Below are 27,117 nucleotides of genomic sequence, written 5' to 3'. Positions count from 1 at the left end.
CAGGGTCATGGGTGGCCAAGGCTCACTAATGCACGTGGGGAGCAAAAGCTGGCCCGTGTGGTCTGATCCAACAGACAAGCTACTGAAGCTCATCTTGCTCAAGAAGTTAATGCTGGTTCTGATGGAAAGATTTCAGAATACACCACGCATCACAGTTTTTTGCATATTGGGCTGCACAGCTGTAGACCAATCAGGGTGCCCATGTTAACCACTGTCCTGGGAAACTTTGGGTCCTGCCATCCATGTGGATGTTACAGTGCTTTAACCTACCTAGGAATTGTTGCAAACCATGTAAACCTTTTCATAGAAACAATCTAGTGGTTGTGGCCTCTTTCAGCAGGATAATGCACCTTGCCACAAAGGAATGGTTTAAGGAGCACAAGAATGAGTTTGAGGTATGGACTTGGCCTCCAAATTTCCCAGATCTCAATCCAATCAAGCATCTGTGGGATGTGGTGAACAAACAAGTCTGATCCATGGAGGCCCCACCTCGCAACTTACAGGACTTGGATCTGCTGCTCACATCTTGGTGCCAGAAACCGCAGCACACCTTCAAGGGTCTAGTGGAGTCCATGCCTCGTCGGGTCAGGGCTGTTTTGGTAGCAAAAACATAATATTAGGAAGGTGGTCATAATGTTATGTCTGGTCAGTGTATTTACCAAATCTGTTCCTCCACAGGTCCAATCAGAGCCGGATTAAATAAATGTACTACACTAGGCAGGTTGCATTTTTTGGGCCCCCCTCCGTCGATGTTATTTATGAATTGAAATCTGAAACTTACCAAAGTTACTAATAAAAGTTAATTCACATTTTACATAGCCTAGTCTTTGGTTAAAAATTGGTTGTTGTATGCCAAAATAAGTCATGTGTTGTATATAAAACAGTCTATCAGACTATTTTTTGATATTCATTATTTATACATTACACGGCTCTATTAAATGCTATTAAATTATCCTCATCTTATCCATTGGGAGTGTCATTGTTAAGGCAGTAGTACCAGTAAATAACCAATAGGTGTCAGTAAACTATGTAAACAGAGCAAATAAGTTTATTAAGCAAAACGATATTGGGCTCACACGGAGCCCCTCTAGAAGAAAAATAATTAATCCGTGGGGACGGTTTTGCAGTTCGTTCCCTCAGTTTAAACTGTACTCACGAGTTCTTAAACTGTTCCCTCGGTTAAATAAATAAATATAAATCGTGCCCATGGATTATCAAACCGTACCCACGAATATCCAATCCGTGAGCTCAGATTTTGAAAACCGTACCCTCAGATTTTGAATCCTTACCGACAAATTTATAATCTGTGCGCACGCTTTAGCAATTCGTTCCCACGGGTTTGTAAACTGTACTCACGGATTTGTGATGCATTGTATTGCATTTATTAAACTTTATTTCTTATAGTAGGCTATGAGACCATGGAACACTGACAAAACAGAGTTTTAGCTTTATTTTATTTATATTAATCACCAATAGATTAGCTGCTAAAACACCACACCTGTGTTCTATCCTATTGGTTATTATTGTAAAATAAACGCTAAAAAGAAGACTGTTTTGTAAGTGCGGGTCATGGTACCAAAATAAAATTATAAGTGAAGAGCGCTGTTCAAACGGCTTTGCTTTATTTAATTTTTTCAAAATATGCCTGAATTAAAAAAAAAACAAAAAAACACGAGTTTTGGAGGGAAGGTAAAAAGCAATACAAATCAACTAATGTACAGGTTATGTTGTCATTCTTTTGCTCTCAAACTAAATGCAATGTAATAATAGGCCTTATTTAATAATAACATTAAATGTGCAGCATGCATCTAATGCTACGCGTTCCAGGCAGGTTTTTGAGCTCGTAAAACACGACTTAAAATCACGACTCACGACTTTGTAGCGTTCCAGGCAAGTCACGCCAAACTGCCTGGGCACATTTATGAATTATTATTATTTATATATTATTATTAATTTGATTGCAACGTTATATTGTCCTATGCTCTATTTTTCCACAGTGTACCACTTGCATAAACACCGCACGCATTAGCGCTGATATTGTATGTTACAGAACTCGTAACTGGGAGTCCATCGATCTAGTACGAGTTCACGAGTGGGAAGTCACGGGTTTGACTGCCGTTCCAGTGCACTTTCACGGGTAGAAGGTTGGAAAAACACGGGTTACGGGTTGCCTTGAACGCGGCATAACTCTGGGTGAAAAGCTTATCACAAATCGCTCTGTATGGCTCTGACTGGCTGGCGCCGCTCTACAGTCATGGGCTGGCGTTAATATGACAATGTAACAGTCTATGGTTAAGATAAACATCGTCACTATTTTTAGTTAATTAATAAATATTGAAATAGATTGTAGATAGGACATTTGTACATTTAAAAAAAAAGAGAGAAAAAAAAAGTGTCCCTCTGTCTGGGCCCCCTCCCGCCAATCGGGCCCTAGGCACGTGCCTAGTTTGCCTTTGCGTTAATCCGGCTCTGGGTCCAATCACAGAGCCCGGAGTCCCATTGAGTCTCAATGTTACAATGGCCTCTAATACTACAGGTGGCAACTACACTTTTGGAGCCCGGACTGACCAGGTCTTTCCCCAGCTCTCTGACCCTGGGAACAGGAGGAAGCTCTCAAGGAATTGTCACACTGAATCCATCCACAGACACAGAGTCAGGGACGGATGTCAAACTCACAATTGAGGCAGAACCTCGGGATCCATTTACCAGAATTATGCCACACTGCGACTCACTGTCTCTCTCACTGTATGTCTCTCACAAGGTGTGTTTGGGACTAGTTTTTGTGGGTACGCTGTGATTTCAAGAATAGTGCAGTATTTACTCTTGATCTTTTTGAATGTTTATTAAAGATAAAGCTCATATAAAGGGATTCTACATTGTGTAGCATTGACTCTCATTCAGTTTCTCATTGGCTAAAGGGCTGCACTGAACTCCTGTCACATAAGTCATTATAAATTATACGATTTAAGACAGTTTGGGAGGATTAAATGAATAAAATTACATGTAGATTGTGATTTTTGATCTTCCACTATTGTTAAAAATATATATTGAATCAAGTGTTGGGAAAGTTTGTTACAGGGATAGAAAGTTATGCATTGTTATGGGTTCTTGTCAAGGAAAAAGAGGTGAGTTTTCTAAGTTTAAATCTAACACCGTGTCTACACTGGACAAGACAGTTCTTGTGCGGTGCCACAACAGCTACAATGTCTGTCTATCTTGTCTACACTACATGATTTGAATTTGATGTCAGCATGTCATAAATAGAACAAGACAGCAGTTTACTGTTAGGGATTTAAAAGAGTGCTTTTGTTCGCTCAAGAAGGCGGTCACTGGAAGAGGGAGAACATAATTCCAGCTATTTTTTAATTAGAGAAACAGCAAAATCATCTTAATTCTATAAGTAATCTAAAGGTAAACAGAGTAGTTTTAAAGAAGACATTTCTAACTATTGTGAAGAGTTTTATAAAAACCTTCAGACACTCAAGAGAACTTGGACTTATTCTTTAACTCCCATGACATGACCTTATTCCCAAAATTTATGATAATGGCAAGATCTTATGTGAAGCTCCTATTCAAATTAAAGATATTTCTGAGGCGATTAACAAGCTAAAACTAAATAAATTTCCTGGAAATTATTGTTTGACCGCAGAGTTGTATAAGAAATTTTCAAATTATCTATCTATTAAATAATAACTACAAAATATTAGCCATGATTTTTGCTAAGAAGATTATATGTGTGTTAGATGATTTAATTATTCAATTTTAATAGATGAATGTCAATTCAAGATAGACTTATTTTAAACATATTAAACTTGTTCTTGATATTTTAGATCCCTCAGATTTGATCCTTGATGACAGTTTTCTGCTTTTTCTTGATTTTTATAAAGATTTTGATTCCATTAAATTTCCCTTTATTCTTAAGTCCTTGAGTATGTTTGGTTTTGGCCCGAATTTTATTAATGCAATTCACAATAATGCCAATGTTTCAATTAAAACATGGTACTACTCATAGGTTTCATTTAGATAGAAGCATGTGTCATGGCTCACCATATCTTTTTCTGCTTCCTATGCAAATATTAGCCATCAACCTTCAAAACAGTCATTTGAAAGGTATCTCTGTGGCAAATCAATCAACATTTATAAACCTTCTGCTTCTGGTTTAAATCTTAATATCCATAAATGTGATCTTATATCTTATAAAGATTCTACTGTGACATTCCATACAAATCTGAAAATTTTGAACCTCGTATTCTATCCGACACAAATTCAATTCTTGGTTACCGCGTGATCTATCAAGTGTTGCTTTCTAAAGCAGATGGGTTATCTTGGGTTATCTATCCTGCAACGGCACTGGATGTTTCTGTGGAAATTTGTAGAACACGGAACAAAATTATAGTAGACTATGTTTGGAATTCTAAAACTCACTTAATAAAAAAAAGCATTATGCTAGCTGATCGGGCTATATATGGGGGGTTTCGAGTTAGTGGATTTATTTAGTTATTTTATTGGAAACAATACAAATATTAGGTATAAAAAAAAAATACTTTTCTTTTGTTTTCATAAGTCTTTTCAATACCATGTCAAACTTTAGATCTCAGATTTTATTACCTGCTTGTGTGAGTTTTTTAAATAACATATTTATTAATATGGAATGGGAAGATTTTTGACTTCTTCGACAAAAAAAGTTTATATCTAATAAAGTTGTCGAAGTCTAACGACTGGTAAGTTACAAACTTGATCAATTTAATAATAGTATTTCCCCCAGTTGCTCTTTTTGTCCTTAGTCTGAAGAAACAATCAATTATTTGTTTTGGGATTGTGCGTAAAGTGTTTTGGGTTGACTTTTCCAATTTTGTTAAAAATATTTATATCCAAACTTCTGTATAACCCCCCAAAAATATTTTTTTAATGTAATGTTTTAATGTAATATTAATTTATTGCTATCTCTTGCCAAATTTTGCATTCATAAATTAAAGAAAACTCTCACATTTTGATGTGTATGTAAATTATCTAAGAAATTCTAATAATTCTATTGACTCTTTCATGGTGTGATTTTATAAACTAACATAGTATGCCTTGGATTAATGTACTGTATGTAACCCTCATTGTGTTTTGTTCTTATTCTGACTTTGTATTTGTTGTTCTTTTTCTGCATTATTTAAATAATAATTATAAATAAATAAATAAATAAATTAAAAAGCTGCCTGTGATTTGCCACATCCAGTGTAGACAGCATCACTGATTATAATGGGTACTACTTTATTTTGTCATGTCGCACCGCACCGCTCGCATCCAGTGTAACACAAGGTGTACATAATCAGAAAAGGGCACATCAACAACAGTGGTTAATAAGGAAGTAAATATTCTTCTTTACTTGGTTATCATTTATACAGTCCCTAATTTACATTTTAAAAAAGTATGTGTGACGCTAACATTCATCACATTTGTGAAGGTGTATAAATATAATGACAGAGGCTGTGCCTAAGTTAGAGTACACGCAAAATCTGCAAAAAGGTAATCAAACAATTGTCTATTTGAACATTTTTACTTAATATTTGTCTAATTGTATAGTATGTATTTTCTGAGGATGTTTCCAATTTAAGATTAACAACGTTAACTTTAACGTTAACGTTAAATTTAAAAAAAAAAATAATAATTCTTAAAAATTTAAGGCAAAATTTTTTCACGTTGGTCAATTTTGAGATTTTGGGCTATTTTGGCTTTTCATAAAGTGCTGTTTCAGACTAGTGGAAAGAAAACATTCAAAATACAATTTTAAGTGTTTATTTTATTGCACTTTATCTAATTGTGTCTGTAGATTACAATACATATGTAAGAGCAGTTTTCTCAGAATTATTTGTAATTTTATTTTTTACTTTTTTCTGGTGAGAAATCTCTACTTCAGTGGCACATGCATAAACCAGACTTTACAGTTTTATTCCTGTCTGTATTCTGAAGGCTTTTTACAGAGAGGTTGGTTGTTAAAATATTCACCTGATTTTATACAATATTTTAGTCTGCAATGCTTAATGGAATTTTTATTAGTTTCATTCTCTTGACTGGTAAGGAGCTGAATTTTCAAACTGTGAATTTTTCCACAGCACCTATTCTTGTGGACAGTCATGGTTTCACAGGTTGTAGTGGCTGTATTTCTCCTCTGTGGGACCCTGTTTCAACCCCCCGATGTGGCAGCATTCAAACCTCTCTTTCAGGACAGCTCCCTCACCCATCGAGAAATCACTCAGATGGCCATCCTCCGCAAGACAGCAGAAGTGTGTCGTGACATAGCCATCGCCCAAGGCCGCGACTTCACACTGCCTGTAAGAAAAAGACATGGGTGTGAATCAACTGAATTCGCTCTTTTGTGTCATACAAACTATTAATGGGTAATTAAGAGTACTAAAAGGTCTGTGAATAACATTTTATGAAGAGACTTCAATTCTTAGTTAAGTCTGCTCAAGAAAACTGAAATGAAAACTGAAAAACAGGGAAATAAAGTATATAAAAAATATAATATAACACTGAAGATAATATTAAGATTAAGATCATATTAATATTGAAAATATTAAAAGATTATGATAATATTCTCCTCTTTCCAATACTTATCTCCAGATAAACAATGGATTGACTCCATCTGCTGTCCAAAAAGCCTGCTCATCATCTTCCGTGTCATCTTCTGCTGTCTCTTCTCTCGGTTTTTATTCAGCTATAACAGAAACTTACCTAAGCAATGCAGCTGTAGATCAAGTTTTCCCACCGAGTGTGGCACATCACATAGATAATGAGGCTTTCCGTGAGGGCCGGGATCTCATTACTGAAGGTGTGGCTGCAGTAAAGGCCAGCGTGCAAAAGGAAAGCTATATCTCTGCCCGTATCGCACTGGGGGCTCTATGTCACACTTTACAGGTATGTTATGAATGGAGATTGTAGTGGGAAGGGGTTGTAGGAAGAAACACCCCAAAAATTGTTCAGAGTATTCGAACAATTTTGGACAATCATCTTGTTTGTTTAAATAAAAACGCTTGAATTTATTTGATTTTGAAGGTATTTTAAATTTAAGTCAATTCTACTAAAGTTCACAAAGGTTGTACTTCAACCACTACACTGAACTCTGTGCATGTTCGGCTATGTTTGACAACGACAGTGCAAATGCAATGCAAGAAATGCATTCACAAATTAATGTAGAATCACTTTATATAATTTAGTGAATTTCATTAAAGGGATAAATGAAAATTACTAAAAAAAATGTCCTGGCTCTTCCAGACTTTTTTAACCCTTTCAGTGGTGAGTTTAAAAGATTCTAGTGGAAGAGTAGGTGAGGTTTTTTTAAGCGACCGTTATTTTAGAACATTCGCCCTTATTGTTTCCATGGCGACGTGTCATGCTTGTCACGTGACACAACACAAACACAAACACAATAACACTGTTTGACAGATAGATCGCATTTATTTTGTTTTTCCTTTTTTATTCAGAATACTCACACATCTGATATTCTGATTCACAAATATGTGTGAATTAGTGTGTTTCGTCGTTTAAAACCCTATATAAATGATCTCGATCGTAATCTGTAATGTGAGATGGGCGCCGCCATGTTTGTTTGCGCTGCCGTTCAGAGAGTCCTGTCAGCAGGATTTACAGCACGTACATTCATCCGTTTCTCCCGAAATACATGAAAATAAGTGGCTGGTGAACTGGAAGAGGAATAGAGTGAACCTTTTGGTTACTTAGACCAGTGGTTCTCAATCCTGGTCCTGGGGGACCCCTGCTCTGCACATTTTGCATGTCTCCCTTATTTAACACACCTGATTGAGATCAGCTCATTAGGAGAGAGATCCATGAACTGAACTAACAAGCTGAAGATCTCAGTCAGGTGTGTTAAATAAGAGAGACATGCAAAATGTGCAGAGCAGGGGTCCTCCAGGACCAGGATTGAGAACCACTGACTTAGACTATGTGTATGTGATATGAATAAAACACATCGGCAAATTATATTTGAATAGACTGCTGTTTGCTGCTTCCATATACATATGTGTGTATTTTACAAACTCTAAATGTCTTGTTTTACTAGTACTTATGTGTATTTAAATGTCTGAAACCTAAAATAAGCATTATGTTGTTAAAAACACTGCACAGTTGTGATTATATGACAAGCGCAAAGCTCATCCGTCTCTGGCTCAGTGCCAGCCAGCGCGCCAAAGCTCAGTTGGAATTTTCAGTTGCGTGACGTCACCGAACGTTCTAAATCCCATATGTGGGACGGTACTCCCAGGGGCACAGAAATTAGAATCCCATATGTGGGACCGTACCGCTCAAAGGGTTAATTGGAGTGAATGTGGTTTGAGATTTTAAAGCCTTAAAAAAGTACATCCATCCATCATAAAAGTACTCCACACTGCTTCGAGGGGTTAATAGAAGCCTTCTGAAGTGAAGCAAATCGTTTGTGTAAGAAATACATTCATATTTAAATAGGCATAGAGCGTAAGCTCAGGTGAGAAGTGACAAACACAGAAGTGTAAAGAGAAATGTCTGAGGATTTTGATAAAGAGGACACTGGTTTTCCTTTGCAATAAGCAAAACTTGGTTCTTGTATAACCAACATATTCTCACCAGAGCTTATGCTATGTCATACGCCTGATTGTTTTTGTCTGAAAGAAGAAAGTAATATACACCAAGGATGGCTTGAGGGTGAGTAAATCATGGTCATTTTAATTTTTGGGTAAATTATCCCTTTAGGTAAAATCATTATTTTTTATTAATTTACGTGAACACTGCGTTGTTGGTTTGTGTGCAGGATTTCTATAGCCACAGTAACTGGGTGGAACTGGGAAACACTGCTCCTTTCAGCACGCTGATCAAACCTGAGCTTCCTCTCAACAATATAGCAGGTGCAAAAAAATACAATTACCCCATTCGACAATTTTCACACCCCCTGTGTGTTTAGAAACTAGTTTTGCCACAATACGAATATGGCATAACTTGCACACTTCTTTCTTTATCTCTTATCTGTATATCTACTAGACCCCAGCATGCCAACATGCAAAAGCTGCATTGGGCCAAACTGTGCTGATAACATTCTCACAGAACAACTAACCTCAGGATATTTCAATCTTTTCTCCTCCACAAAACCTCCAGGTAGGGAAGCTTAGAATCCCATGTGTAATGTTGATCTTCTCTGTACATCAGCACAGACCACAGGATGGCTGGAATAGGCACCACAAATCTACACTCACATAATTTTTTTTACAGGCAAGTGTAGTCATGGTGGTTCTCTTGACAGGACCAGTTCAAGAGAACCCACTGGAGGCATCAATAAGGATGACATCAGCTCAGATCATGGCTTCCTTCACTTCCGTGCTGCTGACATGGCCATCAGTGCCACTATGGAAGTGCTGCAAGACATCCGACTGGCCATAGGCGACCGAACCTTTCTTCGGTATGAGACCTTTCTTTTACACCACACATAGTTTTGTACTCTTCTGTAGTCAAAGAAATGGTTAAGCTTTAGCCTAGTATAGTTTCTTCAATTTCTGATCAATAAGACTAACACTGAATTAGGATTTAGTATTGTAAATTCTGCAGATGCTGTGAGACACAAAGTTCAAAAGATTCATTTTTCTTAAGTCATTGCAACCGCTAGAATCAGATATTTATACTGTTGTCCAGGTTTAGCCAAATTTCTTTCTTTCTCACAGATTGATGGGCCTCAGTCAGACTTCAGTTCTGGCTTTTGTGATTGACACCACGGGCAGCATGTCTGATGATATTACAGAGGCAAAGAGAGTGTCTTTCAGCATCATAGACAGCAGGAGAGGAACACCAGAAGAACCTTCGGAATACATTCTAGTCCCATTTAATGATCCAGGTAGTCATACTGTGTGTTTAGTCCTATATATAGTTTACGTTGCTTTCCCCTGAACAAAAGCAGTGCCTCCTCAAAAACAGTAACAGGATGTAACGTAGTTAATAATAATAATAATAATAATAATAAAAACATTTACGTGTAAATTATGTAAAACGTATAGTTGCTCTAGTGTTCTGTGATGTGTCTCAAACAGATTTTGGACCTTTGACAAGGACAAAAGATGCAAGTATTTTCAAACAGAGAATCAATTCCCTCTCAGCATCTGGTGGTGGAGACGCTCCAGAGATGTGCCTGTCAGGACTGCTGGTGTGTGTGTTTTTATGTATTTATGTTTATGTATTTATATTTAAAATTTATGTATTTTAGAGAGTGTTGTAAAAAAAATTAACTGAGAAAATCACTCTTTTAACTGATATACAGTATACAATTACATTATTGATAGAATTATTGTGCATTTCTTAGCTCAGTTTTTTTTTTTGTGTGTGTCATTGTTCTTCAGTTGGCACTAGCAGGAGCTCCTCCATCTACAGACATTTTTGTTTTCACTGATGCTGCAGCAAAAGACTCAGAATTAAAAAGCACCGTTCAGGCCATGATTGAACGCACCAAGTCAACAGTAAGTGCCTGCAAATAACTTCATGTCATTTCTGCTAAAATTGAAGAGTTGTTGATTTCTCTGTTATACCATTTTCCTGCATTTCTATCTGCTCTTTCTTTATGCCATCCAGGTCACTTTTCTGTTGACTAACGCCTTGCGCAGAAGAAGAGATGTCTCACAATCTCAACGTTTTACATCAAGATCAATAACTCCGTCACCCATAAAACTGTACAGAGATCTGGCCCATGTTTCTGGCGGACAGACCATAGAGGTCACAAAAGCTACACTGTCTCAAGCCACTGCAGTCATTACAGATGCATCTACCTCAGCCCTGGTATGTTCTAAGATAACAGATGAAGACTTTTGTGCGTGTGTGAGTTTGTTAGTGTGTATGTGTCAACTATCCATTTATTTGATAACATATTTAATATGGAAAATAAATTAAGAGATATACACACCAGTACTTGCAATATTTTTTCACAATTTGGTGATTGGGAATTTTGCTGTATGAAACATACTTAAAACATCTCTGTGTTTCTTGAAGGTGACACTTTTTCAGGTGGTGAGAAGTCCAGCCATTGCAGAAAACTTTTACTTTTTCTTAGATCCATCTCTGTCCAATGTGACTGTGTATGTCACTGGAGACTCTCCAGTCTTAACCATCTACAGCCCAACAGGTGCACCAGTGCAGCTCAAACATTGATTTTAGATATGAGAGTTTTATTCTGTCCAATAGAAAAAACAGATGTCAAAATCATTGTTAAAAATAAGCTGTTTTTCACTTGTGTTTCAGGTGTGTCTCAGTCAGGTTCAGTGGCAGATGGTCCTCTGGGCAGAATCTGGACTGTAGGGAATCTAAAGAGAGTAAAACTCAACTCTGACAACCAGACAGGAGAATGGAAGATCAGCATTAACTCTACAGCCTTCTACAGCCTTAAAGTCATTGGTACGGGTTTTTAATCTGCCAGTATATGTGTTTTTGTTTGTTTGTAAAGCATTGCGAATTTGTTATTATATTTATTTTTAATCAGATTTTTAATTGCACAATGTGTGGATCATCACAGTTTTGAAGTTTTAGAAACTGAACTGCTAATAAAATCTGTAAAAATATATTTTTCTTTGGAACATTACAAGAGTTTTGCATCCCACAATAGTTGTAATACTTTCACTCAGCTTAATTGTGATTATAGGTCAAAGTTCTGTCAACTTTCTCTTTAACTTTGTGGAGCAGTTAGAAGGAGGTGACTTCACACCGAAAGCCAATCGTCCTTTTATTGGTATGATATCATCATCATCATTTGAGATTTCCAAAATATTACTAGACATGTACACCATTCAAAAGTTTAGGATAGGTTTTTAACATTTCAAAAGGTTCATCTTATGCTCACAAAACTGCATTATTTGATCATTAATTAAGTAAAATATTATTACATTATATTACCAAAAGAGTAATCCAGTAAACAGGCAAAGGTCAGGGCATGCTGCAAAACAATCAGAAACCCGGAGACAGTCCAGAGTCAAAAACACAGGCAGGGCAAAGACAAGGCAAGGCTAGGAACATGCTCTGTAAGGTTCGCAATGCAAAACAATACTATGTAATGGGTCTGTGAGTGTGTGCAGCTTAAATAGTCCTCCTGAGAGGAAATGGATGGAGTCTGAAATTGGTTCCAGGAAATATTTTTATTATAAATAATTAAAAAGTTTTGCTGTACAGTTTTTCTTCCTTCAAAAGAGTAATGCATGTTTTTTAGAATTCACTGATGAATAAAATGTATAATGTAAATCTTTAAACACAAAGATTTATTGTCATTATTAAAATGCTTCTTTGATTGCTCAGGTCGGAATGCTACTTTGTTTGTCTCTGTGACTGGAGGAGATTCAGTCACAGTGACTGACGTGCTTCTAGTTGAAGCTTCAGGATCTGGTGTTGTTAATGGAACCATCAAATCTGTTGGTGCGACAGACTTCCTGGTCAACATAGACAGAATCCCAGAGTGGGCGTTTGTGGTGCAGCTGAAAGGGCTGTTAAATCACTCAACTCGACCTTTGCCTAGTCGATTCCAGAGACAGTCACCCACCCAGCAACAAGGCTCTAGATTTACTATCACGGTGAACTTGAAGGGCCAGTTTACCCAAAAATGTTAATTCTGTTATCATTGACATGCCTTTTACATGAGCTAAGTATGACGTATGGAATTTGCAAAACCTCTAAAAAAAAATATATATATATATATATATATATATATATATATATATATGACACACCTAAAATAAACTGACAAGTTCTCTAACTATAATAACCAAATTCCTTCTCAGGCCCAACCAAAAAACACTATGGAGCCTGGAATCCCTGTCGTTTTCAACTTTACATTGGTCAATAGTGCTACAGGGGGCAACTACACTATCCAAGCCCGAACAGACCGCAGCTTCACAGTGTTGTTCCCTAGTTCTCTGAACATGGGGACAGAGGGAAGTGCTCAGGGAGCCATGACACTTACTGCACCCTCTAACACAGAGTCAGGGACGGATGTCACACTCACTATTGAAGCAGAAGATTCAGAGTCTGGTGACTCAAATTACATGGCAGTGCGGTTTACTGTCATGACTAAGGTAACTGTTATAAAAGATGCAGAAAAACAAGAGTATATATCACATTATACATTATCACTTATGAGAATATGTAGCTTTCTGCATCACAGTGTTTTTACATCCAAACAGTATTAGCGTTTTATCCTTTCGTTGACGTTGTTTAACCGTTTTTGTTTGTTTTTGGAAGGTCACTGATTTCTCTAGCCCCGTCTGTCAAGTAGTGAGCATCAAAGCTGACTGTCCTGTGGAATGCAGCAATGGATCATGGGAACTCTCTGCCAACTTGACGGATGGAAATGGTACAGGCATAGCTCGAGTGTCCCTCAGTCGTGGCAATGGCTCTCTCAGCTTAAGTTATGTGATGAGTGTGCGTGGCACAAATGTGGTTGTGGCATCCTATAATGCGTCCTGTTGTTCTCAGGAAGTAGAGCTGGTAGCTGTGGACAGGGTGGGAAATGTGGGCACTTGTTTCACCTCTATAAAGAAAACTTTTACAACTAATGGATCATATTCTGTGACCTTCTCTATGTGTGTTGCGCTAGTAGGGTTATTCGTTTCCTTTCTGTATGGATGAGAGGAACTGAAGTCATGAATTAAGTGAACATTTTTCTGTTATTTTAATAATCATAGTTACTATGATCTTTCTATTGTTGATTATCTTTTACAAACTGCTGGTAATGACTTTTACGTTTATGCCCAACTTCAGTTATCATTGAAAAATGTTCTTATAAATAGCGGAAGATAGAGGAAGAGGGGTTATTCTAGCTTTTTCTTGCTTTTGTGATTGTGTAATGTTAAATTTACTTTATAAATTTCTGTTCATATAGTGTAGATCATTTATATTAGACATTTACTACTAAAATATAATTGCTTGAATATATGTTGAATTTACTTTAAAATAAATTGAATATATATATATATTCTCCTTGCTGTTTATTTTCTCTACTTATTTGACAATTTTTTTTTCTCTCTCAGGCATACACTTATTAGCTTTAAAGCTCCCTAAAATGAAATTTTGTTACCATTTACTCACCCTAATAATTCCAAATCTGTATGATTTCCTTCTGTGAGAAAATGGGAAATTTTAAATAGACCTGCTCTTCATACAATTTCATAATATAAAAAAATGGTAAGATTCACCCTTTGTATTCATTAAAGTAAGGTACACAGAATTGTGGTGAATTTCTATTAATATTACAATATTAACCCTTTGATTACACAAGTGTTTTCAAACATTGTTCTATAACCCCAGTGTTGCACGTTTTCAGTGTCTACCTAATACTACCTGATTAACTCATTACTTCTGTAGAGTACTGTAAGATTTAAAATAGGTGTGTCAAAATATTCAAAAAGGAAACACTGCTAATTAATGTATTCATGTCCTTAAGGCTAGATTATTGTAATGCTTTATTGGGTGGTGGCAGGGAAGACACATCTTATTTTAAACATTGTAATATAATCCAAGTTTGCATTTGGATTTTTGTATTCGAGAAGATAAAAGCCTCATAATTAGCAAACAATGTTTGAGGTATGTTGGCTCACCTGTCGGGCTGTAGATGGTAAAAACTGGAGAGTCTCCAGTAACATACACAATCACATTAGACAGAGATGGATCTAAGACAAAGAAAAAGTTTTCCGCAATGGCTGGACTTCTCACCACCTGAAGAAGCGTCACCTTCAGGAAAGAGATTTTTTTTCAGTATGTTGCAGTGTTTAACAGCAAAATTCCTAATCAGCAAATTGTGAAAAATATTGCAAAGTCATCATCTGTCATTCTTAGAACATACCAGGGCTGAGGTAGATGCATCTGTAATGACTGCAGTGGCCTGAGAAAGTGTATCTTTTGTGACCTCTATTGTCTGTCCACCAGAAACATGGGCCAGATCTCTGTACAATTGTATTTCTGATTCATATATTGATCTTGATGTAAAACTTCCAGATTGTAAGACATCTCTTCTTTTACGGAATGAGAAAGGGTTAGTCAACAGGAAAGTAACCTGAATGGTGTGGAGAAAAAGCCGATAGAAACAGAAAAAAGTCATTACAGATGTTTTAACAACACTTCAATTTTAGCTGCAATTATGTGGAAGTGATTTACAGGCACTCACTGTTGACTTGGTGCGTTCAATCATGGCCTGAACGGTGCTTTTTAATTCTGAGTCCTTTGCTGCAGCATCAGTGAAAACAAAAATGTCTGTAGATGGAGGAGCTCCTGCTAGTGCCAACTGAAGAACCATGTAACAAAGAAAAACAAGATCTTAAGATTATTTCTACGTCTGGCTTTATTGTGATATCAAAGCTTAACTCAGATATTCATAATAATTATATCAATAATGTAAATTTATACAATATATTAGCTGGAAAAGGAGTGATTTTCTCAACAACAACAACAACAACAACAAAAAACACAATCACACCAGCAGTCCTGACAGGCACATCTCTGGGAAGTCTCCTCCATCAAATGGAGAAAGAGAATTGATTTTCTCTTTGAAAATATCTGCATTGTCAGTCCTTGTCAGAGGTCCAAAATCTGTTTGAAAAGAACACATCACAGAATGCTACAGCTTCATGTTTTACATAACTTAAAAAAATAAACATGTTTAAAAAACAATTACGATAATAAAAAAGCAACAACTTTATTTTGCATATCTATATATAACTTATTTCCACTGTTATTCAGATACTCTATAAACATTGCATGTAATGACAGGCATATACATGTTCGTTTAATTTATTCTTTAAAAACCAAATCATTCACAGATATTTTTTATGTTAGATTAAGTTAGATTCAGACATGATGTGATGATGTCTGAATGGGTGAATAGTTTTCTTTGCAATTAGTTCATTCATTTTAATCAGTTTAATGCATTCAGGCTTATTTGTGCTGAAACATAACGGGTGGGAATTCACTACAGAACTGTTTGTTAGCTACAAAATAAAAAAAAATGCAGTCAATAGAAACTGCATTCTCATATTTTTTATTATTTGTTTTATATTTTTACACTGTTGTCATTCAAACATTTTGAGGAGGCACTGGTTTCTTTGCTTTTGCTGGAAAAACAACAATCTGGATTTTTATACTAAACTAAAATACACAATATGACTACCTGGATCATTAAATGGGACAAGAATGTATTCTGAAGGTTCTTCTGGTGTTCCTCTTCTGCTGTCTATGATGCTGAAAGACACTCTCTTTGCCTCTTCAATATCATCAGACATGCTGCCTGTGGTATCAATCACAAAAGCCAGAACTGAGGTCTGACTGAGGCCCACCAATCTGAGAGAGGGAAAGAAAGGAAGAAAACTGGTTAAACCACTATGAGCACTATGACCTAAGACCTATCTGTCACGTTCGAGTGATGCTGAGAGATGAGGTCTGGGTCCAAATGCAGGAGAGTGATGTTTTATTAACAAAAGAGAAAAATAAACAGAACAAAAAGCCAACACGGCACAACACAACTTGAAACAATACAAAATAAACAGAACTGAAAACACGGTCAAGATCCAGGAACCAGAAACACAGAGACAGACATACGAAGACAATGCAGCCAGGATGACTAGTCGGGAATGAGAGTTCTTATAGTCCATATAATAGTGAACAGGTGTGGGTTTGATGAGTGCTAACGATCACAAGACAGGTGTATACAATCAGGGAAGTGCAGTGCAAGGGAAAGGGAAAGAGCGACCTCAGGTGGCTGAGGGAACCCACAGCCCAGAGTCATGACAGTACCCCCTCTCTACGGAACGGATACCAGACGTTCCACAATGTCTGGCGGGAGGTGGAACGGGGGACTTATTTATGTGCCAAAATTAAACAAACAAATACAGCGTTTTGCAAACAAACACAATCTGCTTTGCAAAGAAAAAAATCGACTTTCAAACAAACAAAAAGTACTATGCACAAACACAAGTCAATTTGAGAGAAAATGCAGAGGTATAACAAATATATGCATTGTGTGTTGCAAATATGTATACTTTTTGTGAGGAAAACTTGGTTTCTCACATGTGTACAGACAGATTTTCTCACAAATGCGTCCATATCTTCTCACAAATGCAATTGAGCAACTTCCTCTTGCAAAACAGCAGATGGCGCTATTGTTCAATTTACTCTATTCTCCCAAGACCTCGAACAACTGTCTATATGGTTTACCTGTGTTGGCTAGAAGGTATACATCTCCGACCGGACTAACAATTAAATTAATTTTTCTACCTATTAGATTGTGTTTTTTTTTTTTATGTCTACACCTACCCCAACCCTAAACTTAGCCCTTACTATAATATAAAAACAGTATTATTGTTGTACAGTGTGATAATAATAACGTTTAAAAAAACACCGTTTACCCTTATTTCCCAGAGGATAATGAGAGGGGAACAGGTGAGTTTCTTCCTTACTATTTATAATTAAACATTTGATGTTTTCTCAATGCTGACTCCACCACAATGTCAGTGAAATTCAAAATATCTTCTAGCAGTAGGCTATTGCATTCATGCAGTAATTCATATGACTCAGGTCGTAGTTACGTTAGTTCTTCATTAGTTCTTGATTAATACATGTCTTAACTAATCATTAGTTCATAGTCAAGAAATTACTAATTCACGAATTAATGCATGATAATTCATGTACTGTTATTGCAAAGTGTTACCTGCTAAATGTTCTCTGCAGCAACAAAAAAATCGTATATGGACAAATTACATAAAAGTAGCTTTATTTTTTATATCCCGCGATCCAGCATAGGTTCGGAGAACTGATAAATGTTAAAAAGGCCTAGCTTAAATGTTTAGCATGCCAAGCCATTAACTGATCAGTAGCGTTAACCACTTTAAAGGAGATATTTTGAATTTCACTGACAACGTGGTAGAATCAGCATTGTGAAAACATCAAATGTTTAATTATAAATATAATAACGCAGAAACTCACCTGTTCCCCTGTCATATTCCTCTGGGACATAAGAGTAAACCGGTTTTTGCTAGAAGGGAGGCAGGATTCGCAGCTGGGCATGCACACATCAATCTGACGTTATTATTATCACACTGTACAACAATAATACTGTTTTTGTATTATAGTAAGGGCTAAGTTTAGGGTTGGGGTAGGTGTAGACATTAAAAAAAAACACAATCTAATAGGTAGAAAAATTAATTTAATTGTTATCTTCCGGTCAGAGATGTATACCTTCTAGCCAACACAGGTAAACCATATAAACACGTTCGAGGTCTTGGGAGAATCGCGTAAATTGAACGATAGCGCCATCTGCTGTTTTGCAAAAGGAAGTTGCTCAATTGCATTTGTGAGAAGATATGGACACATTTGTGAGAAAATCTGTCTGTACACGTGTGAGAAACCAAGTTTTCCTCACAAAAAATATACATATTTGCAACACACAATGCATATATTTGTTATACCTCTGCATTTTCTCTCAAATTGACTTGTGTTTGTGCATAGTACGTTTTGTTTGTTTTGAAAGTCGATTTTTTCTTTGCAAAGCAGATTGTGTTTGTTTGCAAAATGCTGTATTTGTTTGTTTAATTTTGGCACATTAATAACTCCATAGCGGTCGCCGCCGCTTCGGGAACAGAGTGAACGATCACCGCCGCTTCGGGAACAGATTGAGGCTTTTACAGGTTTGTAATCATTAAGTCCTGTTATCTTGGGTTTCTTTGGGATGGGGATGATGGTGTAGCATTTGAAGCAGGCAGGGACTTGGACGGGGTCCAGCTGGTCAGCACAGGTTTTCAGACAGGCTGGTGCCACACTTTCTGTTCCTGGTGCCTTTCTTCTTTTGTTCCTTCTGAAGACTTTATTCACAGGGGGGTGCTGGAGGTGTTAACAGTTGTGTAGAGAGATGGTCAGAATGGGTGTGGGGTGTGAGACCAGTTTCGAACCTACAATAAAACTTGTTCAGGTTTTTAGCAAGTCGCTGATTCACCTCAGTTGGAGGATAGTGTCTTGTTTTTGTAATCTCTTTCAGACCTTTCCACACTAAAGCCATGTCAGCGTAGCTCCTTTCAGCTGCTATAATCTCCTTATTTAGTGTGTTTCTGGCCTGATTGTACAAGACTCTGTCTGTCTCCCTTTCTGTAGGTGTCCTCTTTGGCCTAGCGAAGCTGACTCAGTTTTGCTGTGAACCATGGTTTGTCATTGTTGTGATGTTTAATGAGTCCTGGTAGGAATGCACATCTTCACAAAAACTGATATAGGATGTTACCGTCTCTGTGAGCTCGTCCAAATCGGTGGCCCAAACCCAATTAGTGAAGTTCCGCTTGTAAATCCCACTCTGTTTCATTAGTCCATCTCTTTACAGTCCTTGATATAGGTTTAGCTGCTTTCAGTTTTTTGAGAGATTCTGTAAATCCAGGCTCATGTGTGCTTTCGAGCATTTTTAAGCGAATGCACACAAATTTAAAAAATGCTTGTCTTGATGAATACCCACATCAACACAGTCACTTATGTCTTAAGTAAATGTAAACAGTTATGGAAATATCGTATCTGTGTCAGTATAACAGATCTGTGCATTATGTTTTTAATTTGTTTTAAATTTGGCAACTTTGGGCTTTTTCGCCCCGATTTTTCCAAACTGCCACCAAACAAATTTACAATGCTACATTAGTGATCAGGAATTTGATAAATCAAACTACACTATGCCATTTTAATTTAACTGGGCAAAAGCCTAACCATTTATTTAATTAATAAAGAGACTAAAGTCCTGAGTGTGCTGCAAACAGTCCACCGTTGTTTCAATGCCGCATCAGGTGTAGACAAGAATGTCTCCTAAGCACTTGAGGTGTTTTGTTGTGGTTGTCATTTACTCCTGACATCTTAGCCTCTGAGGACGCAGAGGATTACTTTTGTTTTTGAAGGGAATGTGCTCCCCGATCTAACTAAATGCATCTATGTTCACGCAAATCATTCGTGATCCAGTTTCACCTACAGAGCAAGTGAATCTTTGCAAATGGCCTTTCCCAATAACGTGCTAGTTAACAAGTTCCTAGTCTCAGCCTCAGACGTCACGCCCACGGAACGTTGGCTAAACGTCTGATGCATATGGTACACTTAACTGGAAACACTTCAGGAATGTCGAAGTCGTCATCTGATTAGTTGAATTTGATCGGATTTCCGGTTGACGCGAGTGTCGCGTTTATTTTCGGTCCACTGGGAAACAAACCGCCGACTGATTTACTCTTGTGTTTTGTTAAGAGGTGCTTATGCAGATGCCATTGTTGTTATACAACGTTCGCGAACAAATTACTGACTTACTGCTTGTTCTCCCTCTTCTTATTTAACTTTCAATGCTGTTTATTTCAGTGACTGCACCTGACTTGTTGCACGCCAGTCTGTTGTTGTGGGGGCATTTTCACGCCCCGAAACGTGACCCTGAACGAAACGAACTGTGATTGGTTGTTTGACATGTCGGTCAAACGGCCTTATGGGTGGGCCTTGGCCAATTAAAGCTTCCATGAATTCCAGACCTTCAGCCGTCAGTCTGAAGGTCTAGCTACGCGAGACCAACAAGTTCCGTGACGAATGCAGCTAAAGTTAACAGTCCTAGAGAACTGCTCGTCACCCCACGGAAGAGAAGGACAGGGTAGCATTTAAAGAGACATGCACCGAAACGGGTCTCTGTGAACAGAGCTGTTTTTGACAAGGTGAAAAATTTGTTATTTTACACTACCATTGTGAAATTTTAACCAAAGTATCTTATAGATGTTTCCTTAAGACCCTAAAGAATCATATCAACTTAATGTGTGCATTGTCAGTAAATCACACGCAGAATTTTCCCCTTCTATTGGCACTTTTATGGAATTGCACTCTAACGCTAATTTGCCCTGTTTAGTAAATCTGGCCCTGTGTGATGTAAAAGAAAGGTCTCACACCGAAGAAAAGCCTGGTCGCCTGTAGCCAGTCGGATGTCTTGCAGCAAAATACTGAAATATCCTGAGGTTAATTTCTTATGCAGCAGTATTTCTGGGAGAATGTTATCAGCACAGTTTGGCCCAATGCAGCTGCTTTTGCATGTTGGTGTGCTGGGGTCTAGACACATAGATAAGATATAAAGAAAAAAGTGTGCACATTTATGCCATATTCATATTGTGGCAAAACTATTTTTTAAACACAGGGGATGTGGAAATTTTAGAATGGGGTAATTGTATTTTGTTGTACCTGCTATATTGTTGAGAAGAAGCTCAGGTTTGATCAGTGTGCTAAAAGGAGCAGTGCTTCCCAGTTCCACCCAATTACTGTGGCTATAAAAATCCTGCACACAAACCACAACATAGTGTTCATGAAAAAAAATGAAGATAATGATTTCATTTTATGAAATTAAATGTATTATTCACCTTATATTATTTTAATGAATGCATTTCTTGTGTTCTTTTTGTTTCAATGTTGAATAAACGTGACAGGCATACTCAGTCTGTGGACCAAAAATGTGTGGAAGCTGCTTAATCTTATAGACCATTTCAAGCGCTATTCGGTGGCTTAAGGAAGTGACGTCGTTGGTCCCAGGACGTTTCCGGTTAGTGATCCAGTGCATTCAAAACAATGGCGAGAAGCGCTTTATGAACAGTGGGATTGCGGTCATATATATACAAACATCCTGCTTAAATGTCTAAATTAAAATTAGATCCTTGTCGTTCGGTGGTTGTGTGCTCCCTCTGGGGTGGTACTAACATTCTGAGACGTGTTTAACGGTAGATTTCCGCGAAACGTACCCGTGTTGCGGCAGTGAAGGAGAAGGCTGGATAACAACAAGCAACTCTAGGATATACAGCGCACATTTCGATTCAGGCAAGTAAATATCGTTTTTAATTAATCGGTTTATTTGTATTTCTTTACGTTAACTCTTCAAGTATGATGCTGCATAATTTAAAGTAGCATTTTGTCATTGTTTACATATGCATCTAGCTTTCGTGTGTAACGTTAATGAAAAAAGGCAAGTTTTTTATTTCTGTTTTATTGCTAAGTGTTATGTGGGTTAAATTCATATTAGTCGTCTAGTTATTTTGTCAGTTGACAAATGCAGTGAGTAACATGAAAGTACGTGAATGTTGTATTGTGTAACAGTTAACGGCAGTAGTTTACAAAACGTAATGTTTATGGTAAATATTATTTTCCATCACTTAAGCTTTGGTAATGTTAATTCCAAGATGTACTGACGTATTAAGCAATAATAGCATTATTATTTTTTTATATTGTGTGCATTATATTAAATAATTGTTTTTCTACTTTTATCCTTATATAATGTAAACAAAATTTATACAGGTGATTTCTAATATCATTTGTTTCTTAGTCTAGGAAGCATTTTGATGTAAGCAGTTGTAAATATGCAGCAGGGTCACTAAATCTGACAATACAGTGTAATACTGAAATTTGTTAGCTCCCTGTAATTCCCATAGAATTGGTTAAATGTTATATACATTTTCATAATGATGGCTAATATCCTTTGTTTTGTTTTCTAGAAAGTATTCTAAACTGATGTAAACAGTTGCAGAAATACAGAAGGGTCACCAAATCTGAGAAGGCAGTGTAAGGAGAGCCATCATCTGTAGACACCCAAGGACAGCTGATCATCCTGCAGTGACAAACCACATCTGACCATATCAACACCCAGATGTGTTTGAGAACTTGAGTGTAGTATTCAGTAATTTAGTGTAGTACTTAAAGCGACTGATGACCAGGCCAGATACAGACTGCTGCTTTTGATATTTGTTCCCCCTTTGTACTCCATTTCAGTTCAAATGTTGTTTCAGTTGTTGTTGTTTCATTTGTTGAAGCATTTTATGTTCATACAAATATTTACATATCAATACATGTGCTGGAAATAAAAACAGTTGAAAGTGAGAGAATGCTTTTTGTTTATATACAGTACTGGTCAAAAGTTTGGACAAAGTAGTTTTTTTTATGTTTTTGAAATAAGTATTTTATGTTTATTAACATGATTAATTATTTAAATGATTTCTATTATAAAAAATATGTTGTGCAAAGCTGAATTAGCATCAGCCTTTACATTACACCAGTATTCATTTTCACATGAATATATATATATATATATATATATATATATATATATATATATATATATATATATATATATAAAATTTGTGTGGGTGTGAACAGTAAATACGTGCATAAAAACATATATGAATGCTTTATGTGTGTTTGTGTGTGCGTTTATTAATCTGCAGATATACAGGTTTATGTAAAACACGTTAGCCAGCATTGAATTGCGACAATCTTGTTTATTTGTGATCACATGATGACTCGGAGCATTCATACCCTCCATTTGCACTGTTCCACAGCAACAAACTTGACCAAACTAACGTTGAACACATGTTGAAATGAATTCAACACGTAATAATAGCATCGAGCGCTTAGTTTAATAGCATACATTTAGCGTTGTTTGGAACGATATGTATTGTGAAAAGTAATGTACTAATGAAAACAAATATTTAAACAGAAATACAGACTGACCACGCAATGCAAGTAAATTAATCACGAACAACCTCCGGATATCTTGGGAACAAAACATGAAGTAAGTTGCACTGCTTGCTTCAGACTGATGACATCCATTGTACGAATAAATGTTCACAATATTTCCGTTCATGTGATATGCTTTTAGCAATCTCCCGTGTACACGCACGCAGCATCGATTAGTTAATGAGCAGCTTTTTTACCTTAACTAGCTTTTTCGCTAGATTTTAAAAGAATGTGTTCGTATTGACAGATCGGAGAAATAGCGCTACCGGAAATGTTTCAGGACCGGACATGCGCAGTAACGTTCCAACGCGCTTGTTATTGTTTACATCCTTGAAATGGTCTATAGAGAAGGACTTAGCAAGAAAGGGTGCAATATTTTGACAAACTAAAGTTAGTAAAGATTCATATGAGCAGTATTAATTAAGATATTAGCCTAATATTTCACCTACCAGACCGGAAATGATAAGAACAAACATAAATGCTGTTTAAGATTCTTGCCCTGGTAATCGTGGTTCAGTTTGGCCAACCACAAATGCCTTTTTTTTCCCCAGACAGTTTTTTGCACTCTTCTCCTTGATTTGATTAGACTTGTTAAAAAGTTAATATTTGTATAACACATATTTTTGCAAATCCGACTGATTAGTACAGCCCAAAACATAACAATAATTGATCATTTCCAGCAGCTAGAATCAGCTAAATTGCTTACATTCAGTGCCGCCAGTATGGCCGATTGATGACCCATTGTGAAAACACTGTATTGTCATCAAAATTAGCAATTTGCTACATAAGCAAAAATAATATATATATATATATATATTTTTTTAAATGATCATTATATTGTGGTTTAACCTAAGTCGCAGGACGTTTCAGATGATAAATACATGTGACTTATATTTTTAAAAATATGTTCATTGCTGTTACAACCCTTATGAAAATTAACCATAGTTTTACTACAAATAGAATAAAAAAACATGGTTAGTTAAACCATGGTAAATGCAAATTAACCATTGTTTTGCTACACTAACCATAGTTTAACCATGGCATTTGTAGTAAAACTGGTTATACAAACGGTATTTCAATACCCCAAAATCCCATGGTTACTACACTTTTACTACAATAAAACCATGGTTAATTTTCATAAGGGAAGATTCCACCTTTTTTCTTCAACGCCGAAATAAGCCTATGGGTGAGACTTTTGGTTCACTGTCCACTATAGGTGAATAGCAAGAAGAATAACAACGTGAAGTAAACAGTAAAATTGTTTGCACTACAAACCAGTCTTTATAATTAAGATAATACATTCATATATTTAAGCAATAAGGTACGAGAGGCCATGCTGTATCGTGAATAAATCACAGCTGAAGGGCGTTGTTAGGCACGACGTTTATAAAACGGTTACCACACAATAAAAATATTAATATCAAAAATATATATTAATTTATATATATATTAGGTTGTACGTTTTCATAAAGTAAAATCATTAACTGCCTTCCGCTGTAAAAAGTAGTCCCTAACTGCTAAAGCTTTGTTTACGTTGCTAAGGGTGGTTGCTAAGGAGGTTCAATGATACACAAAACCGTTGAGTGAAACGGGCATAGCAGTGCCGTATCATGAATATGACACAGCTGCTGACCAATCAGAATTGAGGAATGGAACTAGCCGTTTTATAATATGGTATTACATTATTATGTATATTTAATATTATGGGAAGACAGACCAGTTTGCAATATCAAGCAGCAAAAATGGCTGTTTTGTACAGCTAAAAATGGCTGGATGCGGATGAGACCGGAAGGCAGAAACATAAAATTTACAAATGCCCGCATCCACTCTTACATTAAGAAAAAGGTGGATGATGAGTGATTCCCTGTAGCCTATTATTAAAGGAAAACGTCTTGTGATTACATTTGCCGTGCAGCTCTAATGTGCTCTGTACTATTAAATTAAGCTATAAAATGAACAGGGGAAGTAACAAACACTTGTATAATAAAAGTGTGAAAATAACTGAAGGGAAATACCAGTTTGCTAAATGAAGCCAATTAACATGATTGATATTATTTTGGTTTCAGTAGCCAAAATTACCAATACAAGGCATTGGTACTCAAATTAAAGTATCAATACTGGATTCGTTCTGGGAAAAAATTGGTATCGGTGCATCCCTATTCATAACATACCTGTAAAGTGTGACATAGAGCCCCCAGTGTGATACGAGCAGAGATATAGCTCCCCTGCTGCACGCTGGCCTTTACTGCAGCCACGCCTTTGGTAATGAGATCCCGGCCCTCACGGAAAGCCTCGTTATCTACGTGATGTGCCTCACTCAGCGCGAAAGCTACATCTACAGCTGCATTGCTTAGATACGTTTCTGTTATAGCTGAATAAAAACTGAGGGAAGAGAGGGCAGAAGATGAAGCAGAAGATGTTGAGCAGGCTTTTTGAACAGCAGATGGAGTCAATCCGTTGTTTATCTGAAGATAATGAGAGGAAAGAGGAGAATATTATTATTATTAATTCATTTTTTTTTTTACTTGAGTTCCCTCTGTTTTTCAATTTTTAGTTTAGTTTTCAATCCAAATTATCTGTTAAGTCTTTTCAAGGAATATTAATCACAACCCTTTTGTAGCTCAAAATAGCCATTTAATAGTTTGCATGAATCCAAATAGCTAATTCTTTTTAATTCTATTGGAATTTGGATCACTCTTTGTCTTACAGGCAGTGTGAAGTCGCGGCCTTGGGAGATGGCTATGTCACGACACACTTCTGCTGTCTTGCGGAGGATGGCCATCTGAGTGATTTCTCGATGGGTGAGGGAGCCACCCTGAAAGAGAGGTTTGAATGCTGCCACTTGCAGAGATTGAAACAGTGTCCCACAGAGGAGAAATACAGACACTACAACCTGTGAAACCATGGCTGTCCACAAGATGGTGCTGTGGGGAAATTCATAGTTTTAAATTTTAGTCTCTTACAAGTGGTTTTGGCTAAAAGGGAAACAGCTCCGACCAAAAACTAACAATAAAATTTGTAGACCTATTAGATTGTGTTTTATTAATGTCTACACCTAGCCCAACCTTAAACATACCCCTTACAATAATGCAAAAATAGTAATTATTGTTGCAGAGTGTGACAAAAAATAGACTACCGTATATTGATTGACAGCTGTTTCCCTTTTTGCCTCAACCCTTACTAGTCAAGAAAATAAAAACGAATTAAAACCACCATATAGTTTACTGATTACATCAATAATTGTGGGAAAAACATATTATACATTTTCTGAAATGTTATTGCATTATCCAATTAAATATGCAAACATTCACATACATTTCCAGATTAGAAATCTCTGGATAAAGCCAAAATAAAGGTTAAAAGTTTTTGCTTCATTTTGTTGACATATGAAAATAAAAAGTACAGAGGGGATTTTGGATATCTCTTTTTATCATTACTTACAGGTGCATCTCAATAAATTAGAATGTCGTGGAAAAGTTCATTTATTTCAGTAATTCAACTCAAATTGTGAAACCCGTGTATTAAATAAATTCAATGCACACAGACTGAAGTAGTTTAAGTCTTTGGTTCTTTTTATTGTGATGATTTGGCTCACAT

At 36.6% G+C, this 27,117-nt stretch overlaps 2 protein-coding genes across 2 annotated transcripts; one reads left to right on the top strand and one right to left on the bottom strand.

Annotated features, from left to right (window-relative positions):
• The first annotated feature begins 6,122 nt into the window (after positions 1-6,122).
• On the top strand, positions 6,123-13,972 carry LOC141337310 (von Willebrand factor A domain-containing protein 7-like). Its single transcript, XM_073843103.1, has 15 exons — positions 6,123-6,320; positions 6,613-6,906; positions 8,792-8,885; positions 9,019-9,132; positions 9,247-9,433; positions 9,693-9,862; positions 10,056-10,168; positions 10,362-10,478; positions 10,591-10,794; positions 11,005-11,137; positions 11,254-11,406; positions 11,651-11,737; positions 12,298-12,569; positions 12,777-13,070; positions 13,237-13,972. The coding sequence occupies exons 1-15, from the start codon at positions 6,123-6,125 to the stop codon at positions 13,621-13,623; spliced, it is 2,817 nt and encodes a 938-aa protein (XP_073699204.1). The 3' UTR covers positions 13,624-13,972.
• A 389-nt stretch (positions 13,973-14,361) lies between these two features.
• LOC141336864 (von Willebrand factor A domain-containing protein 7-like) lies at positions 14,362-26,430 on the bottom strand. Its single transcript, XM_073842589.1, has 9 exons — positions 26,228-26,430; positions 25,692-25,985; positions 21,205-21,298; positions 20,919-21,075; positions 16,157-16,326; positions 15,467-15,579; positions 15,158-15,274; positions 14,837-15,046; positions 14,362-14,724 (listed from the first exon to the last, which is right to left on the bottom strand). The coding sequence occupies exons 1-9, from the start codon at positions 26,423-26,425 to the stop codon at positions 14,491-14,493; spliced, it is 1,587 nt and encodes a 528-aa protein (XP_073698690.1). The 5' UTR covers positions 26,426-26,430; the 3' UTR covers positions 14,362-14,490.
• Between the last annotated feature and the right edge of the window lie 687 nt (positions 26,431-27,117).

Source organism: Garra rufa, chromosome 6 (genome assembly GCF_049309525.1).
Source record: "Garra rufa chromosome 6, GarRuf1.0, whole genome shotgun sequence".
Classification (NCBI taxonomy): domain Eukaryota; kingdom Metazoa; phylum Chordata; class Actinopteri; order Cypriniformes; family Cyprinidae; genus Garra; species Garra rufa.
Note: the sequence above shows the minus strand (reverse complement) of the source record. Positions and strands in the feature narration are given on the sequence as shown.